At 54.2% G+C, this 19,430-nt stretch overlaps 2 protein-coding genes across 9 annotated transcripts in view; both read right to left on the bottom strand.

The window, feature by feature from the left end:
• Window positions 1–927: 927 nt before the first annotated feature.
• Window positions 928–6,772, bottom strand: GPR162 (G protein-coupled receptor 162). 2 transcript variants are annotated; one of them, XM_011983005.1, is made up of 5 exons: window positions 6,426–6,772; window positions 3,585–4,882; window positions 2,677–2,866; window positions 2,000–2,157; window positions 928–1,701 (listed from the first exon to the last, which is right to left on the bottom strand). In XM_011983005.1, exons 2-5 carry the CDS (start codon window positions 4,449–4,451, stop codon window positions 1,147–1,149), a joined length of 1,770 nt encoding a protein of 589 aa, XP_011838395.1. In that variant the 5' UTR covers window positions 4,452–4,882; window positions 6,426–6,772; the 3' UTR covers window positions 928–1,146. The 2 variants fall into 2 exon arrangements, with proteins under 2 accessions (XP_011838395.1, XP_011838396.1); XM_011983006.1 differs by having other exon boundaries at window positions 4,587–4,882.
• A 741-nt stretch (window positions 6,773–7,513) lies between these two features.
• The window catches only part of CD4 (CD4 molecule), a 39,398-nt gene continuing 27,481 nt past the window's right edge, over window positions 7,514–19,430 (bottom strand). For 2 of the 7 annotated variants that reach the window (XM_011982991.1, XM_011982990.1), the window contains 7 exons: window positions 14,085–14,243; window positions 13,393–13,626; window positions 11,986–12,333; window positions 11,066–11,266; window positions 9,817–9,938; window positions 9,446–9,513; window positions 7,514–9,051 (listed from right to left, as the gene is read on the bottom strand). In XM_011982991.1, coding sequence (XP_011838381.1) covers window positions 9,021–9,051; window positions 9,446–9,513; window positions 9,817–9,938; window positions 11,066–11,266; window positions 11,986–12,333; window positions 13,393–13,626; window positions 14,085–14,178 — 1,098 coding nt within the window. In that variant the 5' untranslated portion in view covers window positions 14,179–14,243 and the 3' untranslated portion in view covers window positions 7,514–9,020. Of the gene's footprint in view, window positions 9,052–9,445; window positions 9,514–9,816; window positions 9,939–11,065; window positions 11,267–11,985; window positions 12,660–13,392; window positions 13,627–13,921; window positions 14,329–19,430 lie in introns of those variants that run through there. The other 5 variants (XM_011982993.1, XM_011982992.1, XM_011982994.1 and 2 more) reach the window with 5 other exon arrangements.

Here is a 19,430-nt window from a genome sequence, read left to right as displayed (position 1 = left end):
GCTCAGGGGACCCCGGGGGAGGCAGCAGCAGCAGTAACAGCAGCGGCCGGAGGAGCCGGAGCATGATGTCGGAGCCGCCGGCCGCCGAAGGGAAATGCGGGAGCCGAGAGGGAGGGAGAGGAAAGGGGGAAGGGGGAGGGAGGGGAAGGAAGGAGAGGTGGAGAGGCGGAGGGAGAGGGAGAAGGAATGAGGGAGGCCGAGAGAGAGAGATGGGGCTGAGACCCGATGGTGGGAGAGGCCCATGTGAAAGATGGAGAAAGAAGAATGCCGAGTGGAGAAAGCTGATCTAGTGTGGAACGAGAGGGAGAAACTGGGAGGAGGGGGGCAAAAGGCGGGAACTGGAGCAGGCCTGGGCATCCATGGAGGACCAGCGGTGACTTCAGCCCCTGAGGTCTGGAGGTAACCACTGGGGCAGTGTTCCCTCCACACACACGCTTCTGGGTCCAGAAAAAGGACTGTGGACGCGGACCCCCGCTCCTCCCCCTCCCCCCTCCCCCCACACACACATCCACCCCTACACTCCTTTGGAGAAAGAGCTTTAAAATGCAGCAGGGAGGAGGTGTCCAGGCCCGGGACACTACGTCAGCCCCAAACCCTTTTCTGCCCATAAAGTGAGCCCCTGGATGGATTTGGGGTTAGAAGGAGAGTCGGGCACTGGGACTGGAGCCACGCTCTAAAATCACCTCAACAAATCTGAACAGAGATCCTTCACACCCCAAACCAACAAAGACATGTGTGTCCTCAAGCCCTGCCCCAGCAGGATATGCTCCTCCCAGCCTTCCCTGTGCGAGGCTGCCTGGTGGAGCGTGTGATCATTTCTCCATGTGTCCTTCTGTGCCTCTGTGTGCTGCCCCTGCTCTGTCGTGTCCTCTGTGAGCCTCTCCACCCTCCAAGCCCCTTTCCATCGCAGTACACTGGACGCTGAGGTTTCCATGGCAACATTTCAGACTTTAATACATATTGCTAGGGGTGATGGAAGGTGAGTAGGGCATCTGGTCACTTGGATGGGAGAGAGCAGGGCCTTCTGAGCCCCAAATCTAGCGCCCATCCCCCCAGAGTCTGGAGGCAGCTGCCCTACTCTCAGGGCCAGAATGAGGTGTTACTCACTCAGGCTTCCTCCTCTGAGTTCAGCAGGCCTGCTTGGGCTCAAAGGGTCAGCTGGGGAAAGGTAGGGTTGCCTGGGCCCCAGGATCCTCCCCAAGCCCTTGCACTTTCTTCGGCCCCCGTCAGGGAGCAGCGTCTCCCTGCACTTAGTCCCAAAGGAAGTCCAACGGCTCTGCTCTCAGGGGACCCAAGGGAGAGTCGGCGGGGTGAGAGGCCCAGTGGCCGGGGCCGACGGGGAGAGTGCCCTGGTGAGGCAGTCGGAGAAGGCAGAGGTGTCTCATCGATGAAGGTGGTGATCTCCTCCCGGAAGAAGCCAGGGCCCCGTGGGGGTCCCCCACCTGACCCCAGAACCCCACTCTCCAAGAATTGGCGAAGGCTGGCCAGCCCCCCACCACCTTCAGCCTCCTCCTCGTCCGCCTCATCCTCCAACCTGTGTCTTCGTCCCAGGTACTCAGGAGGACCCCCGAGGGCCCGGCTTTGGGCTGGGAGGACCCGGATGTCATCAGAGGATGACCACTTGTGCAGGAAGGAGCCTGGTTCCCGAGGGGTAGAGAAGATGTTTGTCTCATCATGGGACAGACGCCGGGATAGGGGGACCTGGGAAGAGGAGCAGGTAAGACCTGAAGGTGCTGCAGGGACAGAGGCAGAGGAACCAAGTGGGGACTCCAGAAGATGGTGCCACCTTCTTAACCTTCTTCAAAACGTTTGCTCCGGTGGGCAAACCTGGCCCCACGAGATCTGAAGGGATGCCTCTCTTACTATAGTTTTCTTTCACCCAGCTTTATGGTGCCCTGAAAGCCAGGGCTAGGGAAGAGGGGATTGGGGTGCATAACAGACACTGGAGAAAAGTGATGAGGGGCACCAAGGGTAGGAGGTGTATCCCCCAGTTCCATACCTGTAAGTAGTGGACTCTCTCAAGAGGAGGGAAGAGCATGTGCCTTCCAGGCAGCAGCTTCACCTGGGCGGGGTCCCGGCTCCCTGGTCCTGTAGCTCCATTGGCATCAAAGCGAACTTTGCAAACTCGGCCCTCTGCATAGTCATCACAGCCCCCATCTAGGAGAGAAAATGGGCAGAGCAGTTACAGGCAGGGAATGCCTACCACCCCCGCCCACTGCCTTGATAAGCTCCCAGAGACCCCTTTAGTTCCCATTAGCCTGTATGTGCCGAGAGGACAGTGAGAGTAGCTAGCATTTGCTGTGTTCAGTGCTAAATCCTGAGTGGAGTGCTTCATACATATAGATGAAGTTATTGAAACAATTACATGCCCTCCCCCAAGAGCCATCCCTATGGCTGGGGGCCTCTCTCAGGAAGCTCGGGTTCCCCATAGTGCCAGAGCTGGGTAGTGTGGACTTCTGGAGGGGAGCCTAGGCCCGGTGAAGGGAGCCCTGAGTGCTGCAGGAAGCAGTAAGTGGACAGCAGGGTGCCTGCTTAGGGAAAGGGGAGCCCAGGGTGGTGCAGGTTCTGTCCAGTAGGGGGCACTCCAGGGCAGCCCATCCTCTGACTGAGAAGGAACGGGCAGGAAAGGGAATAGATAGATGTCCAGGAAAGCCAAAGCCCAGCCCCTCTTCTGACCGTCATCTCCATCCTCCTCAGACATGATGGCCACGCATTGCTCCCACACTGTGCGCACGTCGGCGCGGTAGCGCTCGCAGGACCAGATGAAGGAGGGCAGCAGCAGCGTCTGTGCCATGGAGCACCACAGCACAGCCAGCACCATCCAGGGGGGCGCCGAGTCCGACTTGAGAGAGAAAAAGCTCACCACCTGGGGAAGGGTGGGAGTGGGCTGGGTCAGGGCCAGAGCTGAGGAGCCCACCTGAACCCCATATCCTAGTGCAGCTGGTGGGCAAGACGTCAGAAGTAATGCCTGATCCCTGTGATCCAACAGAGGTGAAGCCAGAGGTGGAGATGGAGTGAACAGAGGGAAGGAACTGACTCAGAGGAAGGTAGGGGAGAGTGCTGGAGGCAAAGCCCTGCGGTCAGGAGGGAGAGGAACAGAGGTGGACCAGGAAGCGTAGAGACAGAGAGGAACCCAGGAACAGTGACTAGATGGGGTGGTGGGGTGAGCCCTGTGGGGTTTCCACCCAAGACTGCTTAGAGACCATGTGGCATCCAGAGGGAAGGAGGGAATGGAGAGTGGAGCCCAGCAGCTGGATGAGAGGTCTGCGGCTGAACTGTGGAGCTGCAGGATGGATGACGGAGCTGGAGGACAGGTAGTGGAACTGAAGGACGGTGATGGAGCGGAGGAGTGGGAACTGAAGCAGATGCTGGAGCTGGGGTAGACAGGGTAGTGGGAACTAAAAGTCAGATGATCAAGATGGGGGCCACAAATGGAGTGGGGGATGGACAGAGGAGAGGAAGATGGATGATGGAACTAGAGGAGAGATGACGGAGCTGCTGTATGGCTGATGAAGTTGGAGGTCAGGTGATGATGCTGGGGCCTGGATATTGGGGAGAACAGGTGGGGAGGACCCCGATCTCACCAAGATGGGCACCCCTGTGAGTGAGTCATAGAGAAAGACGATGGCGCTGACCAAGTTGGTGACCTGCAGGGATGTCTTGGCAGACTCCGAGCCATCCAGCGAGGACCGCCGCTTCCCTCGGGCATCCTCCACCACAATGGCTGGCACCTCAAAAGCTGGCCGGGTACCCAAGCCCCCTGGCCCACCCGCTTTGGTCCCCCCACCGCCCCCCACTCTCCGGGCCTGCCGAGCCCTCCTGGGCCGGGCCCACAGTGTCTGGTAGAAGGTGATGGCCACACAGACCAGCCCCATCACAATGCCCCCAAGTAGCAAGAGGCTGAAGCAAACGCCAAAGCCGAGGCCGATCTTGGAGACTATGAACTGGCAGCCGCGGGCATAGTAGCGCTCGCCGTTGTTGTGCCAGCCAATGGAGGGCAGTGTGGAGAGGATGAAGCTGACCATCCAGATGCCCATGACGGCATGCAGCGCCTGCTTCTTGGCGTTGCTGAGGCGGTAGTTGACTGGCCAGCGCACCATCCACATGCGATGGTAGGAGAGCGAGGCGACCGTGAAGCAGGTGGCCAGGGCCAGGGTGTAGTAGGTGGACACGAAGACCTTGCAGATACTCTCGTTCCAGTCATAGTCGGAGGAAGCCTGACGCCGCAACTGTACCACAGCAAAGGTGGTGAGGGGCACAGCTGCCATGAGTATGTGTGTGCCCGCTAGGAAGCACAGCAGCAGCTCCAGTGGCTTGTGCTTCTGCTGCTTGGCCGAGATGCTGAGGATGATCCAGGCATTGGCCAGCAGCGCCAGGAGCCCACAGGCCAGCCAGGACAATGCATTGGAGTGCAGGGAGGCCTCCTCTGCCCCCGCCCCGCCCCGAGCCATCCTATCCTCAGCCCCCCACCCCCTTGAGCTCCGTGGGGGTGGGGGCTAGGTCTCACCCAGGAGCCCCACTCACAAACATGCCCATGATCCCCACAATCCTCGCCCTGTCAGCAGGCAGGCTGCCCCCAGGCTCACCCCAGTGCTCAGCATTGCATGATCGACCCAGCTGAGGGCAGATGTGGAGGGCAGGGGAGGAGACTGAGGGTCAGCAGAGGCAGTCCTCAGCTTTCATACTGGGCGGGGCCTTCCTTAAGCATCCCTGCAATTGATGGGGCAGGCAAGCTGGCTACTTTCCCAACTGTGAGGCTGGCTGGGGGGTTCTTGTCCCCATGCTGGGACGTCCGGGTCTCTTTTTCCTCTGGTTCTTGACTAGTCAGGAATCTTCTGGATGCCCCAGGGATTTGGGGGTGGGGCTCAGCCCCCTGGACAGGCTGCAAGGGAAAGATGAGATGTGGGAGGGAGAGGGCAAAGGTCTATAACCAGCCTCCTGTGCCCCCTTTCTTGAAACTATAGAGATAACTGATTACTAGGGCCCTGAGGGTCATTCAGAACATTCCTTTGCCTTAAATCAGACAGCTAAACACCCCGCACAGATGAGAGCCCCGCTCTTCCAGACCTCTAGGGAAGAGGGTATTCCCACCTCCCTGTCTCCTTTAGCCCTTTCTCCTCCCGCTGGAACTCCCGGGTTCCTTCTTAGAACATCCCCTGCTCAGCACTACTCCACCCCTATCTTCAAGTCCCTAAATGTCTCTTCAGAACTACTGATGGGAGACACATGACTGGTTTCCTCTTGAGGGTTCACAGTGAACGGGGATATGGCATTACAGCCTTCCTCCCCTACCTGCCGGTCTCCTGGATGCGGGGATCTTGGTGCTTAGCCCCTACTTCCCCAAACCTGGATGATCACCCTCCAGCTCCCCAGATCTGGGAAAATGGGAGAAAGGAGTCTGGGACCGAAGGGGGTGCTAGGGAACCTGAAGGCGGGGAAACCGCTGACATCAGAAGCATCCAGAAATGGAAAGAGGGGGAACTAGGGAGAAGGAGGAGAGTTTGAGCAGAAGAGAAAGAGGGGGCAAAGTGGTAGTATCTGAAAATAGCAGGAAAAGCTCAAACCCCCTGGAGAGGAGGCTTTGGAGGGAGGAGGGACTGGAGGAGGGAGGTAGGGAGGGAGCAGTGAATAGGAGGCTGAGAAGAAAAGCCAAATGTTCAATAAGGTGCTGACTCCCGCGGGGAGACCTTGACTCTTCCTCCCTGGCCCAGAGCCTCAGTTTCCCTCTGATGGGAGGAAGGATGGTCCCAGTTTTAGTGCGTGATGCTGAGCTTCAGTGAGCCCTGGGAAGGGGGTAAGGGAATCGGGTGAAACCCTGAACAGAGTGAGGCTGTAAGGAAGCGCATAATGGCTTTAGGGTAAGTGGGGTAAAATGGGGCACAGCAGTGAAAGGGTCTGTTTCCCATGGAAGCAGCTCAGACCCTTGCTTTCCCCAAGAGGTCCTGGTCCACCCCCACCCTTGGCTTCCCTCCGGAGCCCAGTACACCCTAGTTGCCATGACAATGGCCAGCCAGAGGGAGGTGGAGGGACTTGGCCACAAGCAGCCCCCAGTGTCCTCTCCTACAGCCCTGGACCCCTTCCCACCCACCTCTACCCAGGCCCAGCTGGTGGGCTCAGGACGAAAGAGATAGGAAGTCAGAGAGGGAAGGAGGCAGGAAAGATGTGAAGGACAGAGAGAGGGAGGTGAAGGACAGGGAGAGATCAGAGGAAGGTGGGAAGGGGGATCTGGGAGGTTCCCTGGCCGACGGGGTCCCTCGCCCTTTGGGGTGAAGGGGTAAGGTCAGGCGGCTCCTCCCTCCTGTCCCCCTCCAGGTTCTCCAGGGCAGAAACAGCAGGTGGCTGGGAGGAAGGGTGGCCTAGGGGAGAGGAGGCAGCCTGAGGGGGAAAGGGAGGCAACACGGGGGTTGGGGCAGGGGTCGTCTTACCTCTGGCTGCGCCCAGCACTGCCATGGAGACCGCACTCCCGACGCGGCTCTCTCAGGCTCGCGCTGCCTGCCGGCTCCAGCTCACCCGCCCTCCTCCCTCCTTCCCTCTCTCCCTCCCTCCCTTCCCCCGGGCCTCCCTCCTCCCCCTCAGTCCCGGCCTCCCTGGCTCAGCCTGCGGCTCACTCAGTCTCTGCCCCTCTCACTCTCCAGGACCCTCTCTCCCACGGTCATCCTGCCAGTGAGCCCAGGCGAGGGGGACTGCAGGACAGCTTTGTGGGGTAGGGGGCGGGAAACGAGTGTAGGGTGGGGAACTGGACGGTGGTGACTAGGGGAGGAGGGGCAAGGAAGGCGCCGAGAGGGAGGCGGGTGAGGAGGATGGCTGGGAACCGGCTTCATTGGTGAAATGGTTCATGTCCTGCCCCCACCCCTTCCCGTTTTTCAACACGAACACAAGCTCCAAGAGGCAGCTGGTGTTGTTGGGGACTGAGGAGCTAGCTGTTCGGGGAGGAGGAAGCGTGTGTCACTGTGTATATCTGTGTGAGGGCTGGGCCTTGAGTTTGGGAGTGAGGGGGCTTGTGGTGCAAGCTGGGGCTGCTTGTGGAGTTGAGGGTGGGTGTGCACAAGCTAAAAGGATGTGGGCGCATGCATGCACACAGACACACACACACTGCTTCCTCCTCCTGGAACACAAACACACGTGTTGGGGATACAATTTGCACACACATGTTACAGTTTCTCACAGTCCTTTTTCTCTGCCACACACATACACCAGGAGAGCTCACGCAACCCTGAGTCTCTCCCCCACGGTATATCACACACGTGTAATTACAGAGTCTCAGCCTCACACACACACAGGCCCACACAGAGCCCTGTGGGTTGTGGAGGTGGATAGCCAGCCTCCACAGAATTTTTCCCTCTCCAGGGAAACTTCATCTCCTTCCTGGGGCACGCCAGGCAACCTCTCCTCTGGGTCCGACCCCAAAGACCAGAAGATTCCTGGTCCCCAGAGAAGGGGTCTCTCTCTCTTTCTCTGTCTCTCTCTGTCTCTCACACACACATACATACACACACACACACACACACGAACAGCATCTTCTTTTAGTAAGTTTATTGTATTTTTCTTTCAGCTCAGGGGAGCAGGGGTGGAGAGTGGGCACAAATGCAAAGTAAGCAAATGGGGAGCCCCAGCAGCAATAGGGTGGTCTTCCTGGAAGAGGCAGGCTGTAAAGATAGGAGGAGACGAAAGAGGGAAAAGGACTTGGGACTGAGGGAAGTGGTGAGGAAGGGTAGGAAGAGAGGGGATCCTGAGAGAAATGGATCAAGAAGAAGATGATTTGTAACCCTGATTTCCCTGTGTCCTGACTGGTCTGGAGGAGGGTAAGGGAGGGTGTGGGGCAGGCGCAGAGCCTGGCACAATCACCTTTGAGGTCCCTTAGAGGGTTCCCTCTCAGGCTAGCTATCCCTTCTCCCAGCAAAACTCGCTTCCAGGAGGTTCTGCACAGGGTGAGTGGCTGGTCACTGGGCATTGTCTGCCACAGGGCCTGTGCTCCCAGCCTGCACTCTGATCAGAAGAGCCAAAGGCTTTGTCCTCTGGTAACAGATTCTGCCACCAGCGGGGGATGAAGGAGGAATTTTAGACAGGGAGGCCTTCATCCCTGCTTATAAATTCTCTAAGATGGGCCCTTCCCATGGGTGCTGTGCTCCTGCGAACCCAACAGTACACCCTGAGTACCCACCACTAGCCACTGGTGACAGCCGTGTGGCATTTGTCCCTGCATTCAAGAGGCAGCAGTGGAACTTGGGACAAGGGACCTGGGTTAGTCCCAACTCCAGCACTTGCTAGCTGTATGACCTTGGGTAATCAATCATCTAGCTTTTCTGAGCTCTGCTTCTGGTCTGTAAACTGGAGATGATCATCTTAGTTCTGTCACTGCCAGCCTTGTAGGATTTTTGTAAGTCTCAAACAGACAGAGGATGTGAAGCATCCCTTGTGGCTGTGTACATGGGGCTGTGTCCAGTGGGGCTGCCTGTGCAAGGTCAGGACGTGAGTCTGTGGCCCCACCCACATAGGGTGAGACGCAGGCAGCGTGGGGCAGGAGGTGCTGGCTGCCAGAAACCTCTGGATCTGCATCTATCCTTGACTGGCTTGGCTGTGTGATTTTGTGCAAGTTCCTGCCCTCTGTGGTCCCAGGGTCCTGTCCTGTGAAATAACAGTCCCATGTTCCATGCTTCCGGACACCCAGCCACACCCTCCATGCCAGCCAGGGCTGGCCCTGAACACTCCCCTGGGATCCAAATGAGCAGTGGAAGAGAAGGTCAGAGAGAAATAATGAGAGAAGGGCTAGGGCTAGAAGGAAAAGGAAACGGTGGGGAGAATGGTGTGATTAAGCCACTGGAAAATAGAGAGCAACACTTAACCAATGAAGCTGGGGCCTAACCCAGGAGAAACAATGGCAAATCGTAGAGGAGGCGAACAGGAGGCCAGAGGCCTAGGATCTGCTACATTCATCTGGTCCGCAGGCCATGAGCCCAACGGGAAATGCGCGGGGCAGACACCTGGGGAGGCTGCAATTGGGATCTCCCTGGCCTCGTGCCTCAAATGGGGCTACATGTCTTCTGAAACCGGCTGCAGGAACAAAGAAGAAGGGGAGCAGGTCTGTCCCCACTGCAACCCCTTTATGTTCTAGCACCTCCATGGCTTTTCCAGCGCAGTGCTAGCCTCTGGGCAACAGCTGCAGAACTAGTCCAGAAAGGCCCTGGCCTGCTGCTCCTTCAGCTCCACCCTCCCACTTCCGCCTCCTTCTAGCTCCTGGCCATCTTTTCCCACCCCTCTATCCTCTCCACCACACCCCTTTAGCCCCAGTCTCCTCGCCTCCACTCCCCCCAACTCTCCTTCCTCAACTGCTTCCTCCTGTCCATCCTCCCTTCCTGCCCCCTTTGTCCCCCCTTCCTCCCCCTCCTCTCTCACTCCCTCTCCCCACCCTTCTCCCCTCTCCCAGCCCCTCCTCCCAGATCCTTACTGAGGGCACTGGCAGGTCTTCTTTTCACTGAGGAGTCTCTTGATCTGAGACATCCGCTGTGCTTGACGCTGTCCAGGGACAAGAAAGGGAGTCATGAGGGTTCCAGGCCTCCAGAAGGGAGGTGCCCCTTGGTGGGGGGATTGGGGGAAGCTGGGAGAGGAGAAGCAGTTACATAGCTCAGGCCATCTATCCTGGAATTAACTCTCTGCTCCTTTCTGTCTCTCCCTTGAGTGGCATCTGGGTCAGGGCAGCAGGGGAACTTAGGGGTGGGCAGAGGGAGCTGGCCAAAAGCAGGTCCCATATACGGGATCTCCTGGTACGGGACTCAGGGGTTTGAGGGCCCTGTGGGGACCAGGTGTGGGGTCACTCACCCTTCGATGCCGGCACCTGACACAGAAGAAGATGCCTAGCCCAGTGAAAAGCAGGAGGCCTGCAACGCCCCCCAGCACAATCAGGGCCATTGGCTGCACCGGGGTGGGCCATGTGGGCACAACTGCAAGGAAAAGAAACGTGCTCAGTGCACCACCCTCCTCCACAGGCCAGCGGACTGAGGACTGACCTGCAACCCCGCCTGGCCAGTCTCTGGTTTGATCCTGGGGTTGGGAGAGAGGGGCAGAGTGCCTGGGGACTCTTAAAGGCCGCCAGTGCTGGGGAATCGGTTTTATGTTTGAGAGACCACAGGGCACTCTGCAGAGGTAGAAGCAGTGGTCTAGACCCTGGACTCTGTGTGTGTGTGTGTGAGTGCGTGTGTGTGAATGTGTGCGTGATATGTGTGAATGTGTGTGTGTGTATGTGCATGCGTGCGTGTGTGCATGTGTGTGAGGATGTGTGCGTGAATGTGTGCATGTGAGTGCATGTGTGTGAATGTGTGCATGCATGTGTGTGTGTGCACGTGTGCATATGAATGTATGTGAGTGTATGAGAGTGTGTGAGTGTGCGTGTATGAGAGTGGGTGTGAGTGTGCGTGGATGAGAGTATGTGTGTGAATGTGTAAGAGTGTGTGTGCATGTGTGTGCATGTGTGAATGTGTATGCATGCGTGAATGTGTGTGCATGTGTGCATGTGTGTACATGTGAGTGTGTGTGCGTGTGTGAGTGTGTATGAGTCTGTGTGAGTACGTGTGTGTGTGAGTGTATGAGTGTGTGACAGTATGTGAGTGCATGTATGTGAGTAGATGTGTGTAAGTGTGTAGGTGTGAGAGTGTGGATGTGTGTAGTGTGTGTATGAGTGTGTGCGAGTGTGTGAGTGATGTGTGTGTGGGTGTGTGAGAGTTTATGTGAGTGCGTGTGAGTGCATGTGTGTGTGAGTGCATGTGTGAGTGTGTGTGTATGTGTGTCTGGATTTGGAGAAAAGCCAGGAGCCAGGGAGGAGGGCTTTTGGTCAGGTGGACCCCATTCCTAGGCTGTAGACCTGAGGGAGTCGGAACTTGTAGAACTACAATTGGCAGCCTAGAGCCCAGGACCACAACCCATCTCACCTCATCACTTCTATGCCTCCAGGACACCATCCCCATAACCCCCCAACTCAGGCATTGGGAGGTTGGGACTCTGGGTGGTCTCTGCCAACCACAGGAAGGTCCCGTAGCACAGGAGGCAGAGGCCATGGAACCTGGGTCCTCACCCTTGATGTTGGATTCTAGCAGGGCCTGTCCCGAGTCACTCAGTAGACACTGCCACATCCCCGCCTCAGGGTTCAGCACCCACACCGCCTTCGCCTGCTTCGAGACTGTTGCCTTCTTGTTCTCCAGTTTCAAGCTCAGCGTCAGCTTAGGGGAGGTGGGTCCCCACACTTCACAGGTCAAATTTTCCTGGAACTGAGTGGCTGCAGAGGAATGAGAGGCTGAGATTGAAAGCCTGAGATTCAGTGGAACAATTAAAATGATACTCTATATGGGCGGCCTTCTTTTAGCCTTTTAGAGCAGATTTTCATGCAGTCGTATGAGGAAAAACAGCGTTTGGGGTCCAGTGGTATTGGATTTGAATCCCAGCTCCGCTGCTTAGCAGCTGAGTGCCTCTGGGCAAGGGACTGAACAACCTGCGGACAGTAGTAAAAGCAGACATACATGTAGTGTCTGGATGGGGCCCGGCCGGTGCTGAGCATTAAGTGTTAGCCATTATTATTTGTGGAGTTGTTATGATGATAAGGAGATAAGGAAGCCAGAAACTCAACTTGGAGTTTGACATTATCATCGTTACTATCATACAGAGAGCAGATTTCATTATCTTTATTAGACAGGTCAGGAAGCAGGCCTGAAGTGGGAGGGGGCTTAGTCAGGGTCACAAAGGGTTGGTCACAGGCAGAACGGGAACCCCGGTTCTTAGCCCAAGTGGTTTGTGGATCTTCAGTGAAGCCAGCCCCAGGCTGGCTCATAGATGTCTCAGCTCAAAACCAGCCCCAAACCCAAAGGGCCCTCCCTTACTTCATCCAGGTAACCAGGGCCTAGGCATCCCCTCTTGGGCCTGGCTTGCCTCAGAGGGAGCCCTGGGCCAGGCCCCTCCACCTCCTTCCCCTGCCTGCCCCTCCCTAGCCTGGCCCCTCACCTCTCATCACCACGAGGTTCACTTCCTGATGCAACTTTCCTGTTTTCGCTTCAAGGGCCAGCGTGAGGTTTCCAGAGCCAGCATACTGAGGCAAGGCCTGGGGCAGGGTGAGGTGGAGCGGGAGCTTCTTGCCCATCTGGAGCTTGGGGTCCTGGGTAACCCATTTTACAGACACTTCCTTGTTCTTCAGGTCGAAGGTAATCCAAGACTTGGAGGAGGAAGCCCTCTCCGCCTGCCACCACAGCTCGCCACTGCCCGTCAGCTTTTCAAGTGTAAAGGCGAGTGGGAAGGAGAACTCCACCTGTTCCCCCTCTTTCTTATAGACTGTGCTGGAGGCCTTCTGGAAAGCTGGAGGTGGGAAGGGAGAGACCCCGAGTGAGGAGATAGGAAGATGAGACTGCACGAGTGGGGTCGGCATGCGGGGGCAGCAGGGAGATGGAAGGGGACCTGATGAGAACAGACACCCACCTTGTCATTTCAGATGCTTCAGTTCCTTCCTACCTCTCCAGCCTTCTCTCCCCTCTTCCACCCAGCATTTTCCTATAGCAGACCACCTCTCTCCTCCCAGAAGCCATCACAGAACAGCCCAGCCACAGGGGATCCTTGCTGTCCTCAGGATTCCTGGACCACAGAAGCCATTTGGCCTCCACTCCTTAGAGCCATAACTCATCACCCTTCACAAAATAAGAACGAACACTTAACTTTAACTAGGGCTTACTCTGTGCCAGGCACCATTTTTAGTGCCTTGCATGTATCAGTCCTCAACTTAATACAAGGTAGGCACTATGGCAGTTAACATCATCCCCATTTCACAGAGGCTGAAACCAAGGTGCAGAGAGGTTCAGTAACTCACCCAAGGTCACATGGTTGTGGCAGAACCAGGATTTCAATCAGGGTCCATGCACTAAACTGGCACACTACACTACCTTATGTCCCATAAGCACCCAGGGGACAGGATCTGGGGTAGGACAGTGGCCTCAGTGGCCTGACTCAGGGGTCCAGAGGTACAACATAGAACATCATCAGGGTTGGCTTGCTGGTGTTAGTGTCCGTGAGTAAGTGGATTTGCCAGCTTGGTAGGGGTGGGGAGCTGAGGCAACAAAGAAAGTAAACGCCCTGACATTCATCCTTTGGGGCCTCCAAAGGAGACTGGGGCCTCTAGCATCCTTACCTTCCCCAGCCCTTCCTTTCTCCATGTCCACCACACTGAGGGGTGACTGTCAATCAGCCCTCTGAGAATGAGGGTCCCAGTGAGTCCTTCAAGAATGGCCTCAGCTCTAGGGGACCTAGGCTTCTCCACTCCTGACCTCCCAGCACCAGACCCAGAAGCAGGGAAGTGAGAGCAGAGGGAGGGGCTGTCAGCCTCTGGGGCAGGGAGGAGACTGCGGGCAGAGGGGCTTCCCTTACCTAGCACCACGATGTCTATTTTGAACTCCACCGTCTTCTGGTCCTGCGAGACGGTGCATGTCCAGGTGCCACTATCCTGGCGCTCCAGCTGAGGCACAGAGAGGGTCCTCCCCCCCTGTATGTTTTTACCCCTTGGACTCCTACATTTCACTGAGGGGCTACTACCAGGGGGGCTCTCCAAGGTCAGGGTCAGGCTTTGCCCCTCAAGCAGGTGGGTGTCAGAGTTGGCAGTCACTGTGGAGGGAAAGGCCAGCTGTGTCACACACATACCATCCCCAAGGAGAAGGGCAGAGGACAGGAAACCAAGAACATCTCTCCATTATCTCCATCCCAACATCTCCTTCCTCCCAGCACCCAGCTGCCCACCCCCAGCCAAGACAGGGTTTCCCTCTCCCCTCCTCTCTCTCTTCTTTCCTCCTCTCCCCTCATCCTCTCTTCCCCAGTCTCTCTCTCTCCTTCCCTTGCTTCCTTCCCTTTTCTTTCCTTTTCCCAAGGCCTCTTCTCTCCTCCGCCCACCACCATCCCCCACCTAATCAAGAGGGCTTTGAAGAGATTCGGAGGCCAGTTTGACAGCCTGGTTCTCTTGGGGCTGCTGCGGTATCACCAGCTCAGGCTGGATTTGGTGCAGGGGTGGGAGTAGTGGGGAAGAGAACCAGCCGGGAGGTATCCTCATCCCCACCTGCCCCACTCACATCCGAACACCAGCAATTCCACCTCCTCCTTCTTGTCCTCCACTTCACAGATGTAAGTCTCTGAGTCTTCTATCTTAAGATTCTTGATGATCATGGAAAAGCATCCTTGGTCCCAAAGGCTTTTTCTTGAGTCAATGCGATCGCTCAGCTTGGATGGACCTGGGAGCAGAAGACAAATGGGAGAGGCTGAGGTGCCTTGGAGACATGGCACCTCTGGCAAGAGAATGCCCACGGCTCTTCTGATCTCAATTGCTAATTTCCTGCAACATCTGCTCCTCATTCTAATCAGAGAAACCCAGTCTGGTAAGGAGGTCTCATCATATCCATTTACCTGGCTGGGACAGTGGCTCACAAATACAAATAAAATCATATCCTTATTTGGAGAGCACCAACTCCTACATGCCAAATACTTTACATGCATCATCTCAGTAATCTCCACAATAATTCCAAGAAATAGATATTGCCAACACTGTTTTGCTTATTTTACAGATAGAGAAACTGAGACTCACACACTGAGATTAAGTAATTACCCAACTCTCACACATTGTAGGAGAAGAAACCAGTACAATTTCTTTGGAGGGTGATTTGTACTATATATCAGAATTACAAATGTATATACAAAGCGAAATGTCCATCAATAAAGAATAGGTTAAATAGATCGTAGCTGACCCATTAAGTGGATTGTTATGTAGCCAGAAGAGAGGAAGAGGAAGTGCTTTGTATACTGATTTGGAACCGTATCTAAGAAACATCACTAACTGAATAAAGCAAGGTATTAAACAGTCTACTATTTGTTTTTAAAGGGAGAGAAAATATATTCTTTGTATATGAAAAGAATATTTCTCGAATTAAACATAACAAAAAGAGACCATTAAAAAGAGTTATAACGTCTAAAAAAAAATTAAAAAAGAAAGAAAATGAGGCCAGGCATGGTGGAAATCTCTCATCCCAGCTCTTTGAAAGATCGAGGTGGAAGGATTGTTTGAGCCCAGGAGTTCGAGATCCGCCTGGGCAACATGGCGAAACCCCATCTCTAAAAAAAAAGAATTTTTTTAATTAGCCGCCTTAGGAGGCTGAGGTGGGAGGATCGCTTGAGCCCAGAAGTCAAAGGTTGCTGTGAAACAAATGAGATGGCGCCACCGCACTCCACTCTGGGTGACAGAACGAGACTAAGAAAAATTAACTGGGTGTGGTGGTGCATACCAGTAGCCCCAGCTACACCAGAGGCTGAGGTGGGAGGATCACCTGACCCGGGAGGTCGAGGCTGCAGTGAGCTATGATCGTGCCACTGCACTCCACCCTGGGCGACAGAATGAGACCCTGTTTAAAAAAAAAAAAAAGAAAAAAAAACTGGGAGGCTGAGGCACAAGCATCGCTTGAGACTGGGAGGCAGAGTTTGCAGTGAGATCGAACCAATGCACTCCAGCCTGGGTGACAGAGTGAGACTGTCTCAACACACACACACACACACACACACACACACACACACACACACACACAGATAACCTTGGTTGCCTCTAGGAAGAGGAAGTGAATACTCATGTGTAGGAAGAAAGCTTTTCACTATATGCCCTTTGCTTTTTTTTTTTTTTTTTTGAGATGGAGTTTCGCATTGGTTGCCCAAGCTGGAGTGCAATGGCACAATCTTGGCTCACTGCAACCTCCGCCTCCCAGGTTCAAGCACTTCTCCTGCTTCTGTCTCCCGAGTAGCTGGGATTACAGGTATGTGCGACCAAGCCCAGCTAATTTTGTATTTTTAGTAGAGACAGAGTTTCTCCTTGTTGGTCAGGCTGGTCTCGAATGCCCAGCCTCAGGTGATCCGCTCACCTTGGCCTCCCAAAGTGCTGGGATTACAGGCATGAGCCACCGCACCCAGCCTGCTTTCTTTTTGTTTGTTTGTTTGTTTTTATGGAGTTCAGTGTTGGATCTCTGCTCACTGTAACCTCTGCCTCCTGAGTTCAAGGGATTCTCCTGCCTCAACCTTCGGAGTAGCTGGGATTACAGGTATGCACCACCACATCTGGCTAATTTTTGTATTTTTAGCAGAGACAAGTTTTCCCACATTGCCCAGGCTGGTCTCGAACTCCTGACCTCAAGCAACCCACCCACCTCAGCCTCCCAAATTGCTGGGATTGCAGGTGTAAGCCCCTGCGCCCAGCGTATATGCCCTTTTCTGCCTTTTGAATTTTGACTCCCCCTAAGTGGTGGAGCTAGGATTAAAATGCAGCCTGTCAGGAGTCTGGGACCAACCTGGGCAGCAAATAGACACCCTCATCTCTAAAAACAATTATTTTAAAAGAATTAGCTGGGAGTGGGTGCCTGTAATCCCAGCTACTTGAGAGGCTGAGGCAGGAGGATCGCTTGAGCCCAGGAGTCCAAAGTCACAGTGAGCTATGATTGTGACACTGCACTCCAGCCTGGGCAACAGAGGCCTCATCTTAAAGAAAAGAAATTTTTGGCCGGGTGCAGTGGCTCACGCCTGAAATCCCAGCACTTTGGGGGGCCAAGGCAGTGGATCACTTGCGGTGACGAGTTCAAGACCAGCCTGGCCAACATGGTGAAACCCCATCTCTACTAAAACTAGAAAAAAAAAAAAAATTAGCTGGCGCATGGTGACGCATGCCTGTAATCCCAGCTACTTGGGAGGCTGAGGCAGGAGAGTTGCTTGAACCCGGGAGGTGGAGATTGCAGTGAGCCGAGATCATGCCACTGCACTCCAGCCTGGGTGACAGAGTGAGACTCTACCTCAGAAAAAAATAAAAATAAAAAATGTTTAAAAAAATAAAAATAATTCAGGCTGTTTCACTATGCAATGCTATCTCTGGAAAGTTCTTCTAGCATAAGTAAGTGTCTCCTTTGGCCTCTTCTTGTAAAATCTAATACCCATCACCAAGGGAAGTTTTCTCTTTAGCTGTCCGCTTTCTGGGTGCGGTGGCAGCTCCAGAATCTCTATAGAACAGGGCTTTAGAATCTAAATTTACATAGCAAACAGTTCTGTATTGCTTTGTTTTTACTTAGAATGTATATTTGGAGGAATGGGGCAAAGGTGGCTAAGACTAAAGCCTCTCACCCTGCTTGGCACTACCTCTGCCTCCCTGAGATGCCTAGGCCCTCTACCTCTTTCTGCCTTGGTGTGGGAGCCTGGATACCCATTCAGTCACTCACTCTCCTTTCTCTCCTCTTCCAGACCACACAGTCCTCTTCCCCACTGCTCAGTTCTCACTGTCCAGGAGCCTCTTCCAGACAACCTCACAGCCTCGGCACACAGTTGCCCCAAGCTTCCCCGGGGCACAGCAGGCACCCAATCCACCCCACACCTTCAGTTTCACTCTTTTTTTTTTTTTAGATGTCCCTACTCAAGACAACCCGGACCCAGCCTCCCCCTTTATTTGTTCCTTCAGTGGTTCCTGCCCTACTTGCTGTTTCCCTGGATCTACACACTGCTTTAATTCCCCAGCTTACCCTGAAATTCAACTACATTCCTTTCACAATTCCTTTACCAAACTTCTTAGAAGCGTGGCCTACTCTGATTCCGCCCCACTTTGCTCCGCCTCTTTTGCTCCTCTCCTCCATTTCTAAGAATGATTCGTTTTTCTTCATCTTGAACTTTTGCTCTGACATCTACATTTAGGTGTTGTCCCAGACTGTCTTTGGTCCTCTTCCTCATTTCTACAGACATTCTCAATTCCACCGCATCCCCAGTCAGCTCTGCAGACGGTGGCCAAGTTGTTACTGCCAGCCCTGACCTCTCTCCTCAATTCTAGGCACACATTTCCAATGGTTCAAGTAATAAGTTTATGTTAATATCCTGCCATCACCCCAAACGCGATTGGTTCAAAATGAAATGTATAAGCCTCCTCCTAAAATAACTCTGCCTCCTTGCTTCTCTTAAAAAGAAAACCATGGCCTGCTTGTCCATGCTGTCCCACACTTTGAAAAAGCTACAGCAAGATAATAGGAAAGGTCTAAGTATATGAGTGAGTCTGGGACAAATTCATGGGACAACCAGTATTGAATGAAGACTTAAAAGAGGTATAGACCTGTGGCCAGGTGCAGTGGCTTACGCCTGTAATCCCAGCACTTTGGGAGGCTGAGGCAGGCGGATCACCTGAGGTCAGGAGTTCAAGACCAGCCTGGCCACCATGGTGAAACCCGGTCTTTACTAAAAATAGAAAAATTAGCCAGAAATGGTGATGCACGCCTGTAATTCCAGTTACTTGGGAGGCTGAGGCAGGAGAATCCCTTGAACCTGGGAGATGAAGGTTGTGGTGAGCCAAGATCGCGCCACTGCACACCAGTCTGGACGAGAGAGAGACTCCGTCTCAAAAAAAGGAAAAAAAAAAAAAAAGCATAGGCAATAGACTAGAGGAGATGGGGAGCAGCAAGGACATTACAGGAAGGGGGAAAGCTCCAGAGAGGCAGCACAGGCAAACTGTGGGGAAACCTCCGGGGTGCAGAGGTTTCTGCTGGGAAACTGTGAGCAGTGGCCCCGAGATGGTGAAGGTCCTGCAGAGGCTTATAGGCTTAGTCTAATGAGCTAAGACGTGGCATGTGCAAAGCATGACTTTGGAAGGCAATGCTGCAGCAGGAGGAAGGGAAATCCAAGTAGGTGAGTAGGTGAGACTAGTAGCAGACCAAATTACCCGGAAGCTCACTGTAATCCATTACCGGAAGCTCACTGTAATCCAGGTGGGAGGTATGTGGGCCTTGGCTGGTGATGGTGGTATTCCCATGGGAACAAAGAGGAGGATGAAATTAGAACCTTTTTTTTTTTTTTTTGAGACAGGGTCTCACTGCGTCACCCAAGCTGGAGTGCAGTGGTCCAATCATGGCTCACTGCAACATCTACCTTGTGGGCTCAAGTGATCCTCCCACCTCAGTCCCCCAAGTAACTGGGGCTACAAGCCTGTGCCACCACTCCCCACTAACTTTTGTATTTTTTGTAGAAGTGGGGTATCACCATGTTGCCCAGGCTGGTCTTGAAATCCTGAGGTCAAGTGATCCAGCTGCCTCAGCCTCCCAAAGTGCTAGGATTACAACAGGTAGGAGCCATCATGCCCAGCCCAAAATACTTTCAAAGCAAGGAATGGTCATAGTTGATGATGATGGGAAACAGGGATTGAAGTAGAGAAAAAAACATGACTCTGTGGCCAGGCGCGGTGGCTCACACCTATAATCCCAGCACTTTGGAAGGCCGAGGCAGGCGGATCACCTGAGGTCAGGAGTTCGAGACCAGCCTCAACATTGAGAAACCCTGTCTCTACTAAAAATACAAAAATTAGCCGGGCATGGTGGCACATGCCTGTAATCCTAGCTGCTTGGGAGCCTGAGGCAGGAGAATCGTTC

The sequence above is a fragment of the Mandrillus leucophaeus genome, unplaced genomic scaffold (genome assembly GCF_000951045.1).
Source record: "Mandrillus leucophaeus isolate KB7577 unplaced genomic scaffold, Mleu.le_1.0 Scaffold245, whole genome shotgun sequence".
Classification (NCBI taxonomy): domain Eukaryota; kingdom Metazoa; phylum Chordata; class Mammalia; order Primates; family Cercopithecidae; genus Mandrillus; species Mandrillus leucophaeus.
This window is presented reverse-complemented; position numbering and strand designations above follow the sequence as displayed.

Bases quoted from the DNA above. Each gene is read 5' to 3' on its own strand.
- GPR162 (XM_011983005.1), bottom strand. From the start codon at position 4,451: ATGGCTCGGGGCGGGGCGGGGGCAGAGGAGGCCTCCCTGCACTCCAAT. The intron at 2,867-3,584 runs GTGAGATCGGGG...ACCCTTCCCCAG, and splicing joins TCACAGGGGTGCCCATCTTG to GTGGTGAGCTTTTTCTCTCT. The intron at 2,158-2,676 runs GTCAGAAGAGGG...TTTCTCTCCTAG, and splicing joins TGAGGAGGATGGAGATGACG to ATGGGGGCTGTGATGACTAT.